Consider the following 22,566-nt stretch of genomic DNA (forward strand, 5'->3'; position numbering starts at 1 on the left):
GTGTGGATAAGATTGTGTTAACCGCTTTATGAAATCAAAAACACCTCATTTTTGGCAGAGAGCGAAAATCATCATTACCTAAATCTGTAAATTGCCTTGTAGCAAATAATACAATGCAATCGTTCCCAAGATTATAAGACTACCAGCAGAACAGCTGTGTTATTTTCTTTTAGGGATTTGTGCCCCTCTAAAGTGAACATTCCCACCTGCCTGTCCATCCAATCTCTGCCAGAGATCATAATCTCTGATTACTTTGGCTCCCATTCTAAGAACCTCAAAACAGGTGTCACTTTACCTGAGACCTCTTACAAGCTTCTCTACACGGCGTCATCTCCATGGCAATGGCAAGAATGGTGGACAAGTGGCAGAGGAAACCTGCTGAGGAAACCTCCAAGCTGTGCCTGTCTCCCGAAACTTTGGCTACCTCTCAGAAACGTTTTTCTCTAGATGCTGTTTATCTCCATGGCTTGCTTTATGACATCATAGTGAAAATGACATCAGCAAATGTCATTACAATGGAGTTTTTGGAGACATTCTTTCCATGATTGCCATTAATTCTGCATATTAAATGAAAATGCGGAGTACCAAGGTGCCTAATATCAAAAGATAGATATACACAGGTAAATAGATTGATATATCGATAGACAGATGGATAGATTACTTTGTTCATCATCAAAGGGACATTTTGGTGTTATAACAGCAATTGATAACATTAGTCTAATACATGTGGGTCTCAAAAAATGTGAAGATCATGGAAAAGTCCCCCCCCCCCCCCAAAACCAAAAAATAGTATCTCAAATAGAATGAAGAGGTTATAATACAGAAATGTAAATGTTTTGAAAAGAAATGTACTAATCTGACTACCATTTAAAATGTTTACATACTTGGTCGGGTTGCTTTTGCACAAATACTATGCCCCCTAGCATTTAAGGAAGAACATTTATTTATTTACAATACATTCTTCAACCACAAAGAAAATTGGTGTCCTTAGCGGTTTGATTTTTACTCATTTTTAAAATTAAGGCATTATAATCAATTGTCAAATGATGATTTTATATTTCTCTCTTAGCCAACTTTAGCATGGTATCAAATACATGGGCTCCCCACTGTAGACCTACTACCATTTTATCAGTATCCATCTGTAATTATCTTATTTGCACATGTCCACACTAGTCAGTATGTGGAGTAACTGGCAACATATGATATTAATCTCCCCTCAGACATCTGATAAGAGAAGTACAGACATCAGGTCTTTCAATAGCAAGTGTCATTGTGTTAGATTAATTCCTTTTATGGCCTATATAAACATACTGAAATCATCGATCATCTCAATATTTGACAAGCACATTCAGGGATGACTCACCTAATAAGCTGACCAAATCTAGAAAAACATAATATAGGAGACCCCCTCCCCTATTTCATCTCTGTTATAAAGATCATTTTAATTATTTGTAAACAAAAGTAATATAAACAATTTCAAGATTAAATCTCAGGATTCAGCACAAGCAAAGAGTAGAACATTTGAACAATGAGGAAAGAGGAAGCTTGGTACACTTTCTAACAGTGAGAGCATCTTAGAAAAATCCCTGGCAGCTCTGTCATGCAAAAGTGCTAAGGATCGGATTGCATGTCATCCAAGATCTGTGAATCCGTACACAGAACAGTAAGTGCAAAGGATTCCGGATATTCACCTGCTTGCACATTCTACACATTATTCACTTGTGTGGTTGACATGGTGACCACCTACAGTGCAGCAGAACAGGACTGACCAGTCTGCATTCCATCTCTGAGACGAGTGTAGGCAGCAGTTCGGTGGAAGTGTTTATTCCAGGGCAAGTCTTGCACAGTCCTCAGTTCATTTGCCAGCTTGAGAAAGACTTAAGGATAGGGGAAACACCAGATAAAAGACTGATCCATCTTCAAATAATTAATAGAAATGTATGTAATTGCATTTTTATGAACCTACTTAATACTCACTTTTTTTGTATTTGTTATCCCCTGATAGTTTTGTCTGTTATAATATTACAAATGTATGAAAAGAGGTGCCATAATGTTTTGGATAATATGCAGAGTATCTCTCTCTCTCTCTCTCTCTCTCCCTCTCTCTCTTGAGACCTTCTGGCAGCCCCCATGTGACATCACAGAGCCATCATAGACCACACCAGAGCAAAGCTAATAAATAAGCAGGCTTTCCCTGTGACCCAAATCCTGTCAACGCACCTACATGGCGCAAATATCCATCTGCACGAGAGGATTCCTGATCTTCTTATCTGAATCCCACTCAAGTACTGTCTTTCAGTTAGCCTGTGGTGACCCAAACCACACAGGGGGTTGAGGGTTGGAAATGACAGTGATGTTATGATATACAGGGACTAATGTTAGATGTCAGGTGATTCTCAACACTTAAAGGCCAGTTGGGGTGACGTCAACTTTGGCCCTAACAGTGTACCATTTCAGGTCTGCTAAACATCCAGATTTTTACCCTCCAATGTGTTCTTGTTAATTATTATTTATTGATTTTACCTTGATTTATGCTTTATTTTTATTTTTATTATGATCTTTTTTTATTATTATTGTTATTATTACTCTTTGCCCATCTATGCTTTTATCTGCTATTACTGTTTGGTCTTGTTTATGTAAAGCACATTGAATGACCTCTGAGTATGAAATGTGCTATATAAATAAACTTGACTTGGCTTGACTTGACTTGACTTAGCAAAGATGTAGCCTGGTTATCACCAGACTAAGTTCAATCGTTTAAGATTGAATAGTAGTTAGGGGAGTCTATGCTGTATTTCTACTGCACAAGAGGCATGATCAATGGGCATTGTTCAAATGACTTGGTACACATTTGGATAGTCCTTCAACCAAATAGACCAACAATCCAGGTGCGCCTGGTGGATAAGTTTGTGATTGGACCCAGCAAATTCATGGGTTTCATCAGGTCCCTTTTCACAGGTGTATAAAATCAAGCACCTTGATTACACATGCAGACTGCATGGTGCTTGATTAATACACCTGTGGAAAGGGACCTGATGAAACCCATGAATATGGACAGGATGCAGGAGAGATACATGAGCAGATTTCCAGCCTGAGCTACAGAACGAATTCAATCGCCGGCAGATCAGGTTGGGTTTACTACAGTCAGATGGTCATCATGGTAATAAGTAGTTGTTCAAAAAGGAGTACAATTTAATGCAGACTTGAAGTATGTACAGTAACATGCCAGAACTGATTTTAACATCATGTGCCATGTTACAATTTTTAAAAACAATATCAAAAAGCCAACATTGCAGCTCAAGTTATGTTTTAAACTATGTTATTCCTGATGGAAAGTTGGGTACAGTGTGTTTCACATATATGTTGTATAGCAAAATATGTACTAAATGCTAAATGAAAACAGTAGAAGGTGCAGTCTGTGTATTGGGTACACCTGAGGCCTCATTCACATGACTTCAGCTCACCTGAACAGAGCTTATTAGGCACCTGTAGGTAACATTGTCATGCCTGAAGAAGACCCTGGTGGGTCGAAACGTTGCATGTGGTTTTAAATAAACCTTGTCGGTTTTGGAGTCTCCAGTGTGAGGACATCTACTTTCTTTTATTCTTTTATAGCAAAATATGGACACACACATCAATATTTTTCAATGACAACTTTGACACATTAAAAGAATATTTGACTGCTGTCAGCAAAGATTTGACAGCAACCCATATATACCTCAAACGTTAGAATAGTTTTCAGTAGCCTATCTTATCCCACAACTGTGTACCTGATTGTACAGTGTTCAACATTGTATGAGTTGTCACTTCACTGTTTTCTAATCCAGATCCCATTGTAATCCAAGAATAGAATATGAGGAGAGACTTTTTTTTTTCAGACAGCGTTTAATTAGTTGATAGCAGTTTTATAGTTAATGTTGCCTGAACTGATCTAACCTGTACATGATGTTCAGATGATATAGCTCATTATGTAATTGATGTTAAGCTATTGCCCACCAAGTTTATGATAATAGGCTATCCATTAAGCTACTGTATAGGATCTTGTAGGACTATTTTCAAAAAGAAGTGATTGAAGTTAAGGTTTCATGGGTGCAAATAAAAAGTCAAAATAAATTAAATAAATAAAGATAGAATCTACCTTAACGGATGATAGGCCTGCTTAGGCTTCTGTTGCACATTCTTTGTTGGAGAATTATACATGAGTGCTGAGTGAGGACTATTGTCAGTCAGACTATTACAAGACTGCTGAAAACACTGTCACTCTGTGCAGGGTTATTCCAACTTCCCCCGCATCACCCTCTAAATGTTTCTGAAATAGTTAATTTTCTTTTGATTTGAATAGACTTTACTGCAAGTTGGGACTACTCCAACACGTCTTACCATAACATAAAATCGGAAGAGAACAACTCACTGAAAGCAATTATGGACATTGAGTTTCATTGTGATATTGATATGTTGCCTCCATGGATACAGGACTGAGTAATTGCTAAGAAAGGTGTGTTCAAAGTTGGCAGGAAAACTGGAATGTTACTTGCGCTCAGGAGGCGGTGAGTTTGTTTGACTCACCTGTCGTCTCACAAAGGAGGGAGGCTATAACAGGGGGAGGAGGCGGAGGCGGGAGGCCATTTTATTCCACGAAATTGAACATAATTCACAAGAGGAGACACGTTTCACCATGTGCCCTTAAGTAGTCGAAGTGCAGTTTATAACATCAGCGCAGTTGTGGAACAATGAGGCATTAACCAACCATTCTTGTTTTAAAGAGGATTGTACACCAGGGTAACCAAAATGAAGAAAGGGTTTTTGGGTAAAAAGAATCATTCCCTCTTCGACACCAGCGTCCAAATGAAGGACGGGGGAATGGGTAAGTGTCAATGTCCTTGACGCTGATTCTTTCACAATGGTATGTCACTGAAGTTGTGTAGTTCAGCTAAGTATAATGCACACGCGCGACGACTGCACCTGACCATAGAGACAGGTTTAAGAACTCAGCGCTGAAAGTGGTGAGTCCAGACTCCAGGGGTGAACTGTGTGTCCACTGAGACAACGAAATAGGAATTTGTAGTTTAGTTATCGTTCCAATTTAGCCTACATCATTTCGATTTAGATACCACTGGCATAGCCTATGGAACAAACGTCAATAGCAATAGAAACCCAGTATCAATGTAAGTCAAAAGCGTAAAGGTCGGCTACTATCTACGACACGACTTCACTATTCAGATATGCCATAGGGTTGGTTATACTATTGCATAGTCCCCGAAAAAAAAAATCTGAAAGAAATGTCTGTTTACTTCTTTGTAATTGTAGACATACATGTTATATAACTAGTGACAGACGATGCAACTTTGTTATCCAAGAGGTCTGTCTACACAAGTAGCATAAAAGTCTCAGCCCAGTTCCTGAAGCATGGGATGTAGGCTACTGACCGACTACCTGTAGGCTACAATGGAAATAATTTCAATTCTGTCACTTTAAGATAAGATATTTGCATTAACATGCAAATATGATCCTGACAAGCACGACTGGGGTGATTGATGTTCCTTAATCGAAACAGAATTAATCTGATGTTCTCAGTCACTTCCTTGTCAAAGAAAAAACAAATTAAAGTTTGACAATTGATGGAATAAAAATGTAAATATACAGTAAATATATTTGTGATCATGTTCGTCCATTTGTCTAAATAAGTAGTGTGTAGCCTAAACAGTGTCAGGAAAGTTGTATTACTGCCAAATATACAAAATCTGGTTTGTTCATTTCAAAGATAGCTATCATCCAAACTATGCATTGTGTTGACATGTGGGTGAGATATGTTCTGTACTTGCTGCCTGGTGTGCTCAAACAGGTGCACAGGACCGGCTTGGTTCCAAATCACTGAGTTCCAATAACACAGAAACAAAATCACTGACACTTGTGAGGAAACATTGAAATGTTACTGCAACAGATTTGTTAATTTGAAGTCAGGTCCCTGAAGAGCTGAAAAAGAGATGGCAAGTCAACCGAACTGGACAAAATCTTTTAAGACAAACTGACTATGCCTAATAAACTGTAGGCTAATCACCACCACCCCTCATCACCGCAAAATATAGAGGTTATAACACATAATTTAGACGGTGAAGTCGGTCCAAGTCTATGTGGCCATTAGAAGATCAAAGAGGGCGATGGACAGCAGGTCAGTGGTTATCATGTTTTAGTGTTGTTGATGGGCAAGGATCCTTCAGATGAGTATATCTGCACAAGGTCAGATGGAGAAGGCAGCAGTCTTTGTTTTCAGTGCTTATCAGTCCACATCAACATAGGGTTTCAGTCACCTAGTTGTTTATGACTATTTGTAACCTGCATGTTTTTAAAACAAAAAATAATAATCTTTGTACTTATTATACATTACATTGTATAGAATCAATAAGGCCAGTTTCATCATGTCACAACATCTGCATGAAAGTGCATTTCATTGGGTTAATAATTCAGTTTACTACTGCATCAGCTGCAAGGAATGTTTTAGATATGGGATTGGAGATTACGTGTTCAAACATTACTCTCTGTTGAGGGCAATAAATGTGTATTGACATTGTTATTACAATGAATGAGTTGTTTCTCTTTCAGAACGTGTGGAGTTGGGTTTTGACTCGTCAGCAATACCAGTAACAGGCACAGCTAAAGTTCGATCAAGGCCCACCGTTAATTACTTCAACTCGCACACGGTATGTATCAATCTTAATTGAGAAAACTTGCCTTCTATTCTTCTCCTTACAGTATGTCTGTCCATACAGAGTAAAATGATGCGCTTTATTTGTAGTTTGTATTTTGTTAATTGTGAGAGTGCAAAACAGCTGGTTGATTGTTTTCAAGACAAGGTAGGCTACAATGCAAAGTGCAGCGTTGCTTCAAGGCTTCACTCTCCACCTGTGTCCGGCTCTGTCTTTGAAGCCGAATTTGAATGTTCCCCTCAATGTGCCCTTTGTCGTCGGAGGCCACCTTCTCTCTTGGCCTATGAGGAGTGTTTCTGTGATCAATGATCTTTGTGTGGTGATCTCAGGTGCCTCTGCTCCCTGCCCCTCCAGCAACTGTTTCAGATTTCACTAATTATTATTGATGAAGAACCTTTTTGTATAGACAGAGCTTTTTTCTGTTCAGTATGACAGTAAGTGTTTATATAGCATTGTGATAGGTGAATTGGGTTGTTGTAAAAGCCCATTGCTATGTGTTACTACTTCTAGGCAGCGTTAGATGTTTAGAATCCCTAGGAACATCAAACTGCAAGAATTTCAGCTGTATCCTCATTCAGTATCGTCTGCACATTTGCTGGGTTGTTTATCTATTCCCTTGTTTTTCTACCCCTTTGTAAAATGCTCAGAGAGTCATTTTCTCCTTTCGTCTCCACTTCAATTACCTCCTTCCTTTCTCCTGGTTCAACACTAAGTTTGGCCCATTTTCTTACTGAGGTCAAGGGTTTATTATTCCTTGAGAACCTTGAGAAGGCCATTCTTGAAAATGCAGATGACCTGGATAATGTTCAACTGAATGTAAACATCTAACATCTTAGACTATACCTGTTTTTGACGTGCATGGGTAGCTTTCAAGCACAGATGACAAACCTTTTCCATTTCTTCTTCCCTCACCATTCGTTTCTCTTTCTATGGTGACGTCCCTGTTGCATACCTGACATGTGACACACCCATCATCAGAAGGGTAGAACCTCACTCTGACTTTCACTCTGTGCGTGAATAGAGAGAAATATGCCTTAGTCTTACCTGACGGGGAAAAGATAGAGACGACAGTGATGGACAGCAATGGCTTGCGGTGCAGTTCCGCCTGTCCTCTTTTCCTCGCTTGGTGGCCTGTACATATAGACCATCTGAACATGTTCTTCACAGTACTGTCACATGTGTGTTTGCCTTAGGGGTTAAACTCCAGTACCCTGGCAGTCCATCACTGTTAAAATGTCAGCAGCACTAGAGGCTAAATCAAAGTCAGTGTTATTACATAAGTTGTGTGCAAGGTCAGGTTGGCATTCAGACCCTTTGTTGATTTCTTCGTTTCACCTCTGTCTGAAAAGAACAGGAACTTCGCAGGACAAGGGTACTTACGATGTACCGCCTGCTAAAATGGTGTTGCGTACACAAAGCCTGTGTTATTAAACTGGTACTGTTTTTAGGCAGGTAGGTGTGTGTGTGTGTGTGTGTGTGTGTGTGTGTGTGTGTGTGTGTGTGTTTGTGTGTGTGTGTGTGTGTGTGTGTGTGTGTGTGTGTGTGTCTGTGTCTGTGTCTGTGTGTCTGTGTGTGTCTGTGTGTGTCTGTGTGTGTCAGTGTGTGTCAGTGTGTGTCAGTGTGTGTGCTGTGTGTGTGTGTGTGTGTGTGTGTGTGTGTGTGTGTGTGTGTGCGGGCACACATGCACTCACTATAGCCTTTCCACACAAACCTGCTCATGCATAGAAGTCACTGGACTGGCAGGCTCTTGGAGCCTGAGGTGTGTCCAGATCATTTGATGAGAGGTATGAGGAGGTGAAGACTGAGGTAGAGTTCTAATAGGAATGCAAAGAGAACTCACAGCCAGCATTAAGAATGTAACACAATGTAATGTGACTGGCATAGAGGCATGGGGCTGTGTTATTATTAATGTGGGGGTACGAAACTTAGTTTCGTACATGCTAACAAGGTAATGGGGTCTGAGATCTTCTAACCCTCCGATTCATACCAGTGCAACGGCTATCTCATTTTAATGCACTATTCGCAATGGTGATGTCGCTATTACAGCATGGCTCTATGGCCTGCAGTCTGACACTCTACTCACTTTTGGCCTTGATTAGTCCTCATTGGCTTACAAATGGCAAGGCAAGGTGTGCTTGATTGTCATCAAAACAAATCCTAATGGGTAGGTCCTGTATTATCTTTGTTATGTTGTCGGGTGTTGGTTGGGTGTGGTTTTGTCACACGGTCTGACAGTGTTAATCATCGTGATGTCCTGACGATGATGTAAGATGCGCCATTATGCTTGATGCATGCAGCCCTTTGATTAATACGTGAACTATGTGAACAATGTAATGTGTGGGAGCATGTTGTTATTTTCTGATGTCTGGAGAAAGAGCATAGAACTGTAGAGGAGACAAGTTAGTTCAGCGCACCACATGTTTCTACCAAAGCCAAAGTCCTCAGCTCTACAACTGCTGGCAAAACAATAACCAGTAATGACATTTCTAATTCTCTCTCTCTCTCTCTCTTTCTCTCTCTCTCTCTCTCTTTCTCTCTCTCGTTTGCTCTCACTGCCTATCTACCCTTTCTGTCAGTATTTAACCGGTCTGTCTAACAGGGAAAAATGTATATAGTCTGCTGATGCCTTTGTACTGCTTCCCCCCCACAGTCCTCTGACGCCATACACGGCTTTGCCGTACCGACTCCAAAAGTGCCTGTCCTTCCTCCCCTGAATGGGCCAAAGACAAATGGAACAGGTCAGCTCACAGCTTTTCAAAAAGCAAAGTATTGTTGATTCAATTAATTGGCAAAGAAAGAGGTCTGACCAATTATGCTAGAGGAACAAGGGGGAAATGTGCAGATTTAAGAGTATAGGTAATGTGAATATTTGTTAGAAGTGTTATAAAGGTGAAGGGTAAACTTATTCCATCAGGTATTTAAGACTAATGTAACTGCCTGGGAAATGTTATACTATGACTACAGTTTATACTTGGATATTGTCTCTATGGCTACATTCTTGAGGACTTTGTTTCACATGTATTGAAACCATATAATAGAGAATTAAAAGTCAACCACAGTTCCAAAGGACACGGCAATGTGTGTCATCTTTGATGGTTTTACCTCATGTGTGCCTATGTGATCAGATCTTGACTAATGTAGACTGATGTTGATCCCACCAAGTTTGGCCACAATGAAATATCAGAATATGTGTCCATTGTAAGTTTAGTTTAAAATGATGGTATTGTAATTGATCCATTATAGTGCCTTCCTACATCCATGAAGGAACTCCCCATATAGTAACTATGTGTATATTTTCCATACCAATGAAAAATGTTCATGAGCAGTTAAATCACAGTCTGGCCTTCTCTTCTTTCATAGGAAGCACCCAGCAGCTTCCCAATGGTGGAATCTTTGCTGTCCCTGATGACGAAGAAGGTGAAATACTTATCCCTCCACCTCCTTCAGTGGCGCCTCCGGCACCTCCGCCTCAGTTTATCCCACCCTCGCCAAAGGTTGTCCATGCTTCATCTTCATATGGAGACTTTGAGGTCCCACCAGATCTGGCCTCGCTCAGACCACCACCCATGCCTGCTCCCAAACCTCCGACAGTTTCCCAATCCCAGGACATTGACCTTGCTTCTCTAAAGCCCCCATCAATGCCCGCTCCAAAGCCCCCATCTGTGACATCCAGCACTAGTAGCACCAAATCTTCGCTGCCTGCATCCGTAGTGAGTGATCCTCCAGATGTTCCTGAATGCCCAAAGTTCACCCCACCCCCACCACCAGTGGCGAAACAACAGCCTCTTCCAGGGCCCCAGAAGACCCCAAAGGCGCCCCCGCCCAAGCCTGTCCGGATGTCCTCCATTCAGAATCTTGATGTTGTGTCTCTTTCATCTTCCACGCCTGCTATGCCTGTGCCTTCAAGCTTCAATCCTCATAACACAGCCAAGGTCTACAGCATACCAAAGACCACTCTGCTGAGTGGAGGCATAGACCGAGAAATGAGACCCAAATCAATCCTCCTTTTGGAGGACCCGTCCGGTGACTCTGTCCGGGTCCATGTCAATGGCAGTGGCCCCTCGACGCCAAGTCCAGCTCAAACACCATTACCTCCAGCAAAGCCAGCGCGCAGGGCAAGCTCTGGTGCTCAGCTGGAGCAAGATTTGAAGGACCTCAAAGAAAATTTGACAGCCACCTTACCAAGCCAACCCAAAGCTGTGCCTTCAAGTGCACCAAAAACTCAGACACCCCCAAATCCCATTCCAACCCCAACAAAACCAGCAGCGACCCCTCCTGCAGCTTCCCCAAAATTACCAAAAGCGCCAGCTGCTCCTGCTCCACAAGAAACAAGCCAGATGAAGGAACAGGAGGTCTCCCACGTAAGACCCGTTCAGTATAGTCCTCTACTGGCCCACAAATTAAACAGCCTCAAAGGAAGTGAGAGCTCAGGGACGAGTGGAGCTTCCCCCTTGGCCCTACTGAAGGCTGCTAAGGAACGAGAGCGGCAACGTTCAAATTTGTCCCGTGAGAACAGCGGCAAGAGCAGCCGATCTGTTGAGCTCCCTACCCAGGCAACTATTCAGCCCAGCGAATCAAAATCCAACTCTTTCACAGTGATCCCCAAGTCATCCTCATCCACGTCGTTAAACTCTCAAGAAAGACTTCCTGCCGTGAAACCTGATCTCCCTGCTCAGGTAGCTGTTTCTGCACAGCCTAAAGCACCTGTCCAGGTTACTCCACCACAGGTGAGAACCCATGTTGCTAAGCAAGAACCAAAGCCCCCAGTACTCTCCACAGTGCCATCCACTTCTCCTAGCAATGTTGAAAAGAAAGTTCAGCATACTAATCCAGCTCCAGCTGTCTCCAGCACCCCAGTTCAGGATAGCGAGGAGCAGGAGGACTTCAGCATCCCTTTCATTCCTCCCCCGCCAGAGTTTGCAAACTCAGATACTGAAGATGGAGAGGGTCCCCCAAGCACACCTCCTCCTGATCCTCCCACAAAGGCATCAATACAACCACCACCACCACCTGCAGGGCGACCACCACCACCACCCTCAGGGCCACCACCACCAGCGCCACCTGCAGGGATACCACCACCAGCGAGACCTACTGGGATACCACCACCAGCGCCACCTGCAGGGATACCACCACCAGCGAGACCTACTGGGCCACCACCACCCGCACCACCTGCAGGACCACCACCACCACCAGCGCCACCGATGAACCCTTCGCCCATCGCAAAGGGACCTCTCACTGCCCAAAAGCCAAAGCCGCCAGCCACCCCCAGACCCCCAACACAGAGTGAGCTGCAAGCCAAAATCGCTCAGCAGAGCAAGCCGAAGCCGCCTCCCCAAAATCTTCCCTCGGCACCTACATCTGCCAGCCAAGCCACTCTTCTCAGTATCTTGCAGAAAAAGATGCTAGAGATGGATCCCAAATTCTCAGCTCCGGCCAAAGAGGCTGACAGCACAGATGACTGGGGCACCACACATTCTGATGAAGAAGAGGACATTCCGGTTCCACCTAAACCTTCTCCTAAAGCAAAGAGTGGCACACTTCCACCACAGGCAAGTGGAGGCCTAGATATGAAGGAGCTTGAGACCAGAATGGCCCAGAAGAAGGCAGGAAGTTTTGCTGCTGCATCAAAGCCACCTGCAAGGTATGCCCCATGTAGTTTTGAATATGTCTGTTATAAATTATTACCTTTAAAAGAGCCCAGTGCCATAAGTTAATCCTTTGTAATTGGGTATCTGTAAAATCTGAAACATTTCTTATACCAACCAAATGATTATAATTTTTTTGTGTGTTACAAATAAAATAATTGCTTATCTTCCTGTATTTTTGCAGTAATGGACCATCCAAGCAGCCTCACGGTATGACATTTACAGTACGACCAGGGACCAAACAACCCATTACTCTAGTCAGTAAAGGAGACTCGTGAAGACTTTCTCTACCAGGACTGCATCAAAAGGAAAAAAACGAAACGCAGATACAAGACACACCAGTGCCTTTATAATGCTGAAGATGATCAACTGAGCACTTTACTCCTTACTTCAGCATGGGGGGAAAAAGAACACAAGAATGTGCCTGTCAATTTTGTTTAGCCTTCAAATAATCTACTGTTGAAACAAACAGTAGTACTTTTTTCCCCTTTGTTATTTAACCTTCTGTGCTTTCAGTGTCAGACATTCCGGTCCTCTGTTTAAGTTCTAAAGTCCTTGGAGTGTCTGGGCTTGTCTGGGGCAACAGGACTGTTAACTTCAGCAGGCTCTATAGTCTTATCACAGTCAGTGAGCTTTGCCTTATTGTTTTAACCCATTGATGAACTAGTGTTTTTTTTTTTTTATTCGCTGCTGACAAAATAGTTGTGTGCCGAGTCAGTGTGTTTCTACAAATGGTACAGATAAAGAAATGTTATATATTCCTATGGACAAAGATGTGCAAATGATCAAGCTGTGTCTTTTGTGCGGAATACTACAGTTCTCCTCCATCCTAAAATATGGCTATTTATATATTAATTTGGAATTCATGAAAATGCCGATCTAGTTTTGACATACGTCACTCATTCCCCAATGCAGAGGCATATAATCTAACACTTTTTATTGACAAAGATGTAATCTTTGTTTGTTAGTTAAAAACTACCATACGTCTTAAATATGCTGCCATTAATAATGCAGCATCATTTATATACACGCTCGGATTTTGAGAGCCTATAAAAATGTAAATATATCTTTACAAAACATGTAAATAGATACTTGGATGTGAAGGTTAATGGCATTGCAAGCATGGAAAATATATATATATATATAACAAGGCACTGCAATGCCCCACTATGCTTGGCATGTTATAAATAGGCTATACATCTTTGGTATGACTTGTAGACTTAAAAAATGACTATTTACTTACAGAATAAACCTCAGATTAAAAGGGGACACCAAGTGAACAATCAAAGTTTTCTTTTCATATTTATTCCTGTTCAGAACTTACAATGAGAGTCATTCTCAGAGACTGAGAGTGTTTAACATACATGTGTCCGTGTCACTAAGAGAATAGGAGCTTTCAACAACTGTGGTCACGTTCAGCTTTTTCAGTTTGACATACTCCACCACTCGCATCCACAGACATACATACTCAAGATTAAAGACCCTATAAATGTACAAAACCGTAGTGAGTGACAGTATTGGAAATGTATGAAACAAAACCCTTTGAAAAGTATAAAATAATCTACCGGTACATGAATGTGAATGATCCTGTACAGAAGTACAAATACATCCGGACAGTTGACATACTGTAAGCCAATAATGAATTAGATATCGGGCATGACAACTATGTAATCGGCATCCCTCGAACATACTTAACAAGAGTTTATAACACACAAATTCCTTTACACAAGGCTACTACATGATGGCATAGCCTTGAACAAAAAGGGGGACCCTGCATCAGTATGTGAGGGAGTGCTCTTACAGATAGTCGCGAAAGTAATATTTAGCTGTGAGTAACTAAATAATTATTATGGTAAAACTTAAACCCAGCAGTATAGAGATATAAACAGATTCACAAAGGGTTACAAAGTATTCATAATGACACACTGATTTACAAAGATTTAACCGTTTACATTTCTGAAGGACGGGACTTATACTGATGAAATAATGACAAGGTCAAAGATGTTTCAATGCAAGTGCTTAAAAAAAGAATCACTGAAACTGGTGTGAAGTGAATATGGAAACTAGAGAATGCCTTCCATCTGGGCCAGGCACACAAGTAAGGAATTTGTAAAGGCAGCAGTGAACAACAACAAACAGCTTTAAATTCTAGAACATTCTTTACACAAATTCAAATTTGTATTCTATTTTCCAAATTCATTTTCACCAAGAGGTGGGGCCTTTGTAGGGTTGTGTGCGTAAGGAGATGCATTTAGTTAACTAGTTACAATTTTCTTTTACAGCTAATACCATCTCAGCGGACCTCAAACTAGTCATTCTCTGAGTGAGAACTAGGCTACTGAAAGAGAGCCGTTTCCATGTTTCTTCTACCTGCCACCCTTCCTTGCCCCCTGGACGGCTCTAAGGTTGAGAGTTTGCTGGTGTCGGGCTGATGTTGTGGTGGAGAACCTGGTGGTCCCAGCCCACTGTGGTGAGGGTGTCCAGTCCTTCAGTGGCCCAGCATGACCCTCGGACAAAGTCCTGGTGCCTCCTGTCTCTGAAACTAAAAATAGGAGGGGGGCAGGGGGAGTGTAAATCAATGAAGGTGAATGACACAGGGGTCACATTGGAAAAATATATGAAAATGTAGTCACTGCTATGTGACAGCATGTACAGCAATAATAAGGCTAAACAAACTATTAAAATAACACAAACCCACTGAACCAAAATACCAAACCAAATATAGATTACTATATAATCTCTGATGAGTGGTAGAGTAAGAGTAGTAACAGCTGCACTAAGAATCTACCAGTATTAGACCTTTTACTCACAAACGATTTACATTATCTCACAAAAGGACTGACACAAGATATTTGTTTATGACACACAGGCCAGGGTAGGGCAGTGTGGTTTTGGGAGGGCCTTCAATATTGACTCACATTTCTCTGAACTCTGCGTTCACCACGGCAACCGTGCAGTCATCACTTGTGGAGGCTAGCAGCGGGGAACTGTTAAACAAGAGGGGACATTTCAAAAATCTAAAATATCAATATAGTAAAACCGCAGTGCTTTGGGTGAAGCAAAAAGCATCACTGAATAGATTATAATTTGGGTTAGGACAAGCATTAAGGCACAAAGGAAAAGACAACACTTTGGAATGTTAAGCGTCACTGCTAATTAGGGCCTCAGTCAAGTCAGCACACAAGACAAAAGCTAACTCTTCAGGCAAGAACGTCATTATCTCCGCCAAGGAGGTTATGTTTTCATCGGGGTTTGTTTGTTTGTTTGTCAGTCTGTTTGTTTGTTTGCAAGATAACTCAAAAAGTTATGGATGGATTTCGACGAAATTCAGGGAAGGTCTGAAATTACCCAAGAAAGAAACAATTAAATTCTGGGAGTGATCCGTATTACCAGAGGGAGAGGCGCAACCGTTCGACCATTTCCGCGTTCTGTTTTTGCAAAGGGGAGGGGGGCGAAATCCCCCTTTAAGCAGACCTAGAAAGTGCCGTTACATTTGAACTGAACTGCTTGTCGATCGATATCCCACTGTGACGTCTTTGCGACACGCCTCTTTAAGCAGACAGGAACTGTTCGAATTTTGCTTCCATAGAGATGCATTATGTTGCTCTATCTTGTCAGTAATGATCTTCGGTATTACCGTCTGGATCCAGGAAGCTGTTATGTTTTCGCTTAGCGGAGGTCTGTGCTCTCGGACCTCCGTTTTCAATGTGGCTACAGCATAGACTACTACTGTAATTTCCCGACTATTAGCCGTGGCTTATCCATTGATTTTGCAAAATTTCTTAAGCTATGAGGTTAATACAGGGGGGCAGTTAATATGGAGTTAATATAATTGTGTTTCTTTTAACTTGCATAAAACACTGTCCTGCGGCTTATACACAATGCGGCTTATATGTGGGGAAATCACTGTAAGTTGTCTAGGAGGACGATGCTGTGTTGGTGTACCTGTGGGAGGAAAAGGCCAGGCTAGTCACTCTGCGCTTGTGGGTGTTCAGCGTCTGGGTTTGCTCTGACGTCTGCAGGTCCCTCACAGTGACCCTTCCCAGCTCGTCACCTGAAACATTAGCACAGTATATATAAGTATATTTTTGGGGCTTATTTTTGCCTTTATTTAGATAGGACAGTGAAGTGTGACAGCGAGTTAAGTGGAAGAGAGATAGGGTGGGACAGGGCAGTGCTCCTTACCATAGACAATTGTGTTGGCTTGGCGTGGGTGCCATATCGCTGTGGTAGGCGTACAGCTGGGAGACACAATGTCTGCAATAAAAAAAGACAAATGAGATGAAAAGATAATAATGAAAATATCCCATGTATATCCCATCTCAAACTACAGGGGGCACTGTGACCCTAGGCTTTTCAATGATAAGTTACACAAGACGCTGTCTAATAAGACTGGTCATCTAGTCTAGGCCTTGTACACCGGGGATTTCCAATATTACATGGATTTAATGACTAAACAGAGAACATGTCTGGGAGTGTAGAAAAGGAGAATTTCTCCACAACCAAGGCACTCCAAATGGTTTAAAATGTCTTTATTAAACTGACATGTCCAACATGGACCTAAAAATGCCCACGCGTAGCGGCTGGGGCCTTCACATGCCCTGATGAAGGCCCCAGCCCCTACGCGTGGGCATTTTTAGGTCCATGTTGGACATGTCAGTTTAATAAAGACATTTTAAACCATTTGGAGTGCCTTGGTGCCTTGGTGGAGAAATTCTCCTTTTCTACACAAACTATTTACCTTGGACCAAAGAGCACCCACCAACAAGCAGCATCAAAAGAACAAAGAGGACTGAGCACGCCACTAACTCTGAACATGTCTGGGAGGTTCTTTGTCCACAGTCTCAAGAACTATTACTACAATGTGGACAGACCTCATGATCTAATGCCGATTACATTATTGGGAATGTGGAAAACAAACAGGCGCGTACATGACCAGATAACTGGTGACGGGAAATGCTTACCCAACCGAGTGGCTGGTTTTGGTTTTCTACGGTCCCACAATAGAAGCCGGCCATCCTAGGAGAAGAGAGAGACACAAAGATCATGCCAAATATTCATCACAGTTTCAGCCACACCTCTCCAACTTCATCTTTTACACACTTGGCAGCGGGCTCATGCAATTCAACTACATGATGAAGCCATCACCTGAAAAAAAATGACGCCATCTTGTGGCTGAATGTGTACACGTCAGTAAGGATCAGTCAATAAGGATTTCAATGTAGTACCAGCAGATGACCTATAGAAATGCAGATGTCTCTCACCTGACCACAGGAAAGGAGGAGGGCTTCCTCCGAGGGGCTGCAGGCCACACAGATGACAGGCATAGTGTGTGCTATAGTCAGGGGTCAATTTAGAGGTCACATTAGTGCTAGGCATGGAGGCTCTGTTCTCTTTACGCACCTGTGATATTACACACTATTAGAATTATTATGATCACACTGTTGTTTTAAACACTTGCATTAAACATATGAAGATAGAACATGGCATTCTGTAATAACAGGGGTTGAAGCCCGAGATTATCAGACATTCTGTAAGCTCTTATACATACATTTTCAAATCTAAATGGCCTAGCCCACAACTGAGTTCCTGTGAGACAGACATGCATGAGAACTTGTAAACTTGTAATTAAGATAATCTGAATTGAGTGGCAGATTACAGCTACTATCTCAATGACTGGGGCTGTGCTACAGTAGCTACATCAGCCAAGAAACCCTCAACATCTCAGTTCTGGGACCAAACATATGAAGAGCCAATTGCCTGGGGTTGCAAACGCCACATGACCAATGCAAACACAGTAACGATCTTATGCTGATCAGCTACACTCATGCACGGCTGAGAACAGCTTATAGGAAACAAACTTCTCTTCACCAAAATAGCCAACACTAACCGGCTAAAGCTAAACCTCTATAACCCAACCCTGTAACGCTAAAGCAAAGGATTTCATAGGCAATCAAATAAAAAATACAACACTCCAAACTGCAATACATCACCTTTATAAATAAATCAGTGAGAAGCATGTGACATCTTACCGTGATACGTGTTGATGACTGTCTCTTGGCTGAGGTCCCATACTTTGATGCTTCATGAACAAATGGACAAAAACACATGCAAAGGCAAGTATGAATGGTGATGCCAACAAATACTTATAACAGAAAACAGGATCAATCGGGTCACTGCATACCCTCGCCACAATAATTTATCAATGAAAAAAGGTGTGTGCGTGTCCACATTTTAATATGGATTATCATGCCAGAGGACCCTGACACCAATACAATAGAGGCAGAGGTGAAGTGGTTAAAAATTCTGTGATTAGGTGGCCCATGACACAGTCACTGGTAAGGCCATGGCATACCGGTGTGTATCCTGACCGCATCACTATAGGCTACCATTTGATGGTACCAAGAGCATCACTGGGTGTTGCCTCATGGGCCACACAATCACTATTCAATTCCTACAATAATATAAGTTCATTGTTAACTCCAGAAGGAATAAATATGGTTGAAGTCTATAAAGTTTGTTAAATAACAATAAAGGGAGAAGTATGTCAGAGTCAGTAGTCAGTATGTCAGCATGGCCTAATCACCATAAAAATCTGGGATGAGAAGCCATGTAGCACCATCCAAACGTTGTGATGACTTTGTAAGCAATATTGTGTTTGATTTTGGACTTTCTTTCTGGCTAAATCACAAAGGCAGTTTCCTGTGGTAGATCATTGTTAATATCATGACAGCCTAAAATTAATTAACTGACTAGCAAAGGGAGCTTGCCACTAGATTTCAGTGACTTAAATGCTAGAGAATGCATGAAGTAACAACCAGCTATCTATCTATCTGACTTTACATCCTGAATTTGACTTGTAACAGAGGCAACTTTGTGTCTGAAGTAACCTAAAAATTGCACTGAACTGAAAACACTATACTGACCAGGAGACTTCAAAATCATTGAGAAAACAACTTTCCTGAATGAGAAGCGGGCGCTGAATAGTACTTTAAAAGTGTTATTTAGGTTTTAAAGGTATTTCTCATCCATGGGTTCACTGCCTCTACCACCAACCTGCAGTCCATGCTGCTGCTGACGGCATGGGTGCGAGCTGCTGTTGTGCTGATGCCGGTGACCACGTGATCGTGCTCTTGCTTGCTGAAACGGTTTATCAGCAGACGCTCGTCCTCCGCCAGCTCCCACAATTCCACAGCACCTGTGGTATCATGGCAACAATGCAGATTACAGTTAGCATTGACGGAGTAGAAGGCACTAATGTTTGTCAGTGTCTTATGTGAAGCTCAAATGTAACACATACAAACTGTGATCATGGTTCACATACCTTCTTAAAAATGTAATATGGTGTAGTTTGAGATAGGGCTTATTACCATTACAACATTAACTTTCGATAATGATAATGTGTGGGCATTACAGAACCTCACAAACATCTAAAGATGAGAAAGAATTTAATTCTCTATTGTGCTATGTGGTGCCTTGGCTTCTCTCATACAAAACACACAAACTCAAATACTCACACGTGCTGAATGTTGGCAATTAGTTACTTAAGACAATTAGTAATGAAAGGACCACCTGCAACGATGCAAACTGTACCTGAATCTGAAGCTACCAGGATGCCTTTCTCTGACATCCACAGAGCCTGTGTGACCCCCGCGTCGGTCTGAACCCCAGCCTTGCAGAAGCCCTCGTTGGGTGCCTGCTTTGGGTCGGTGTAGACCCAGATGGACCCCATCCAGGACCTACCAGTTAGACTGGAGGCGCCTAAAAGCAGAGCTCCATCTAGAATCAGTACAATGGAGATGTGGGTTAGCATGTCAAGTACCAGGAATGTGTTCCGTTAGTCAAAATTTTCACGTTCATTAGAGCAAGCAAAGTAATCAGTAGGCACGTTCCATATGATATGATCATTTGTGCAAATCAAACCTCTGGCATGACAAGTCTACTCTTACAACTTTAGGCGCTGGATAGCGATTATGGATGCTAACGTTACAGATGTTTAGACCCGTTGTCGAAGGACACTGTTAACTGGACATATCGGTCTACTGTCTTCAGATAGTTTGGTAACGCCACTTATACTGATGTTAGTTAGCTAACTAATCTCGATAACTTGATTGTCATCAACATTTTCCATGGCAGTGGTACTTTTAAGAGTATTCTTTCACCTCATGGCGTTGGAATAGCAAACAAATTAACCCCTAACAGGTACTAAGATTTAAGTCAACAAAGCTGCCATTAGAAGAAAAAATATTGGTTACACATAATTTAGGATAAACTTCAGACTTTTCGATACAGTTAACGTTAACGTTACAATGTCAACTTACCAGCTCTGTAGTGAGCAGACACTAGATGTTTTTCCATGCACGCTGGTGCGTTGGGGGGGATATTCCAGTTATCCTTAATCATGTCTATATTTAACTTTGCAACTGAACCACAAACAAAATATTGATAACGTAATAAATACAACTATGTTTGTTAAAACCAACGCAGCACCTTCCAACACGGTGTTTCAATCGTTTCAATGCCGCGAATGAATGAATTTGCTACCTTCCGTCACCACGTGCAGAGTGCGTTTCCGCTTCCGGGACTTTTCAAAGGGCTATTCTCTGGCTATCGCTTGAACTAAAATGACATTTAAATAGCCTAGTTTATATTTTTTACTAACACTGTAACACGTTTATAAAATGTACTATTTTCTATGGCTTGGATGAGATTCTTAACAATTTCACGATCACGCTATACTTCCATTTTTATACAGTAGATGGCGCTGCCCTCTTTAAAATTGTTCACATCCAATCAGTCGCTAGGCTGGGTAAACTCAGCCTGACCGGCCGGCGATTTGGATTTCGCCCTGCAGCCTCACCTCAGCCCTGCCCCTGCTGATCACGTTTCTTGTGCTGTAGGCCTAGAAATAAAACGCAGACTTCCCAGAGTAATGTTGGTATGGTGATAGCCAGACTGATCCGTCACAAAAGCGCAATTTAGGATGCTTAACCAAATTCAGAATTAACTCTTCCTAGTCTGAAAGACTTGACCAACATGCTAATCTGCTTAGACTTATTTAGGCAACGCCTGGCTACTATTTTTCTTTTGCTTGCTTGCTTTTCAAAAATGTGAAAACCATCATATTTTTGTGGAAAGATTTGAATGGTGGGAGTGGACGCTTGTGGAGAATATTGTTATTTCTTAACTGGTGGGTCATGGAGCTGGTGGTTAAAAAAAAAAAAAAAAAAAATCACCCATTTGAAATCCTATCTTACTTGCCCCATCAAGTATATGTAAGTTATTCTTTATATATACTTTGTTGATCCTGTGGGGGAAATTTGGTCCCAATCCCAATCAGTGAATTAGTGAAACACACACAGCACACAGTGAGGTGAAGCACACACTAACCCGGCGCAGTGGCACTCGGGGAGCAGTGAGGGGTTAGGTGCCTTGCTCAAGGGCACTTCAGCCGTGGATGTGGGTTTGGGAAAGCAGTGCTCAACCCTCCCCCCTGCCCACATTTATTCCCACTGGTCGGGGATCAAACCTGGCAACCCTTCAGTTACCAGGCCGAAGCCCTACCAGTAGGCCACGGCTTGAACCCTGGACCTTTTGCCAGTTGTTGCCATTGAGACAATGTTTATGACAGGTCATATCAGACATAATTTTAGCGGTAGGCTAAATATGGCAAAACAACCCTTGAAGTAGGCTAGCCTATGGATTCACATCACTTATGGAGTTGAGGACTTGGTAACTCCTAACGTCAAGATGTTCCAAACATGTGCGGTTCACCTTTACACATCCCATCACATAGCTCACCGTATCAGTTGGCTTGAACGCTAAAATACGGAACATAATGACCATAGGATATTGAGGGTCCCAAGGCCAGACCAGTTAAGAAACACTGGCCTATAAGATTAAAAGATTAGCCTAATAGCCTACCAGCCGTGCCATGAAGTAGCATAACTTAGATAATAACATGCTTATGCTGTAGCATAACATAACATAACTCATTTCAGATTTCTTGAGCCAGAGAGCAAATGCTAGAATGCCCCTGATATTTCCACTTTTAAAAAAGATATATCCACCATGAAGACAAAAGAACACTCTATCTAACTCAGAGATAAGGTTATTGAAAAGAACAAGTGAGGGGATGAATACAAAATGTTCAAGTCACAGAACATCCTACTGAGTTCAGTGAAATCCATTATTAAGAAATGGAATATGGCAAATGT

At 41.9% G+C, this 22,566-nt stretch overlaps 2 protein-coding genes across 2 annotated transcripts; one reads left to right on the plus strand and one right to left on the minus strand.

Moving 5' to 3' along the window:
* Positions 1–4,616: 4,616 nt before the first annotated feature.
* LOC134092936 (proline-rich protein 36) lies at positions 4,617–13,637 on the plus strand. The gene is made up of 5 exons (XM_062546123.1): positions 4,617–4,864; positions 6,601–6,698; positions 9,355–9,442; positions 10,065–12,345; positions 12,534–13,637. The coding sequence occupies exons 1-5, from the start codon at positions 4,789–4,791 to the stop codon at positions 12,625–12,627; spliced, it is 2,637 nt and encodes an 878-aa protein (XP_062402107.1). The 5' UTR covers positions 4,617–4,788; the 3' UTR covers positions 12,628–13,637.
* Positions 13,626–20,909, minus strand: wdr77 (WD repeat domain 77). The gene is made up of 10 exons (XM_062546124.1): positions 20,671–20,909; positions 19,943–20,128; positions 19,406–19,547; positions 18,382–18,431; positions 17,614–17,684; positions 17,314–17,368; positions 16,535–16,606; positions 16,295–16,403; positions 15,268–15,336; positions 13,626–14,891 (listed from the first exon to the last, which is right to left on the minus strand). Exons 1-10 carry the CDS (start codon positions 20,750–20,752, stop codon positions 14,750–14,752), a joined length of 978 nt encoding a protein of 325 aa, XP_062402108.1. The 5' UTR covers positions 20,753–20,909; the 3' UTR covers positions 13,626–14,749.
* Positions 20,910–22,566: the final 1,657 nt, after the last annotated feature.

The sequence above is a fragment of the Sardina pilchardus genome, chromosome 9 (assembly GCF_963854185.1).
Source record: "Sardina pilchardus chromosome 9, fSarPil1.1, whole genome shotgun sequence".
NCBI classification, from domain to species: Eukaryota; Metazoa; Chordata; class Actinopteri; order Clupeiformes; family Clupeidae; genus Sardina; species Sardina pilchardus.

What these genes read in the sequence shown, in the direction of transcription:
- LOC134092936 (XM_062546123.1), top strand. Translation starts at nt 4,789, where the DNA reads ATGAAGAAAGGGTTTTTGGGTAAAAAGAATCATTCCCTCTTCGACACC. An exon ending in AATGAAGGACGGGGGAATGG is followed by an intron (nt 4,865 to 6,600) that starts GTAAGTGTCAAT and finishes TTTCTCTTTCAG; the next exon opens with AACGTGTGGAGTTGGGTTTT. An exon ending in GCATCAAAGCCACCTGCAAG is followed by an intron (nt 12,346 to 12,533) that starts GTATGCCCCATG and finishes GTATTTTTGCAG; the next exon opens with TAATGGACCATCCAAGCAGC.
- wdr77 (XM_062546124.1), bottom strand. Translation starts at nt 20,752, where the DNA reads ATGATTAAGGATAACTGGAATATCCCCCCCAACGCACCAGCGTGCATG. An exon ending in GTCTGCTCACTACAGAGCTG is followed by an intron (nt 20,129 to 20,670) that starts GTAAGTTGACAT and finishes TACTGATTCTAG; the next exon opens with ATGGAGCTCTGCTTTTAGGC. An exon ending in AGTCATCAACACGTATCACG is followed by an intron (nt 17,685 to 18,381) that starts GTAAGATGTCAC and finishes CCCTGACTATAG; the next exon opens with CACACACTATGCCTGTCATC.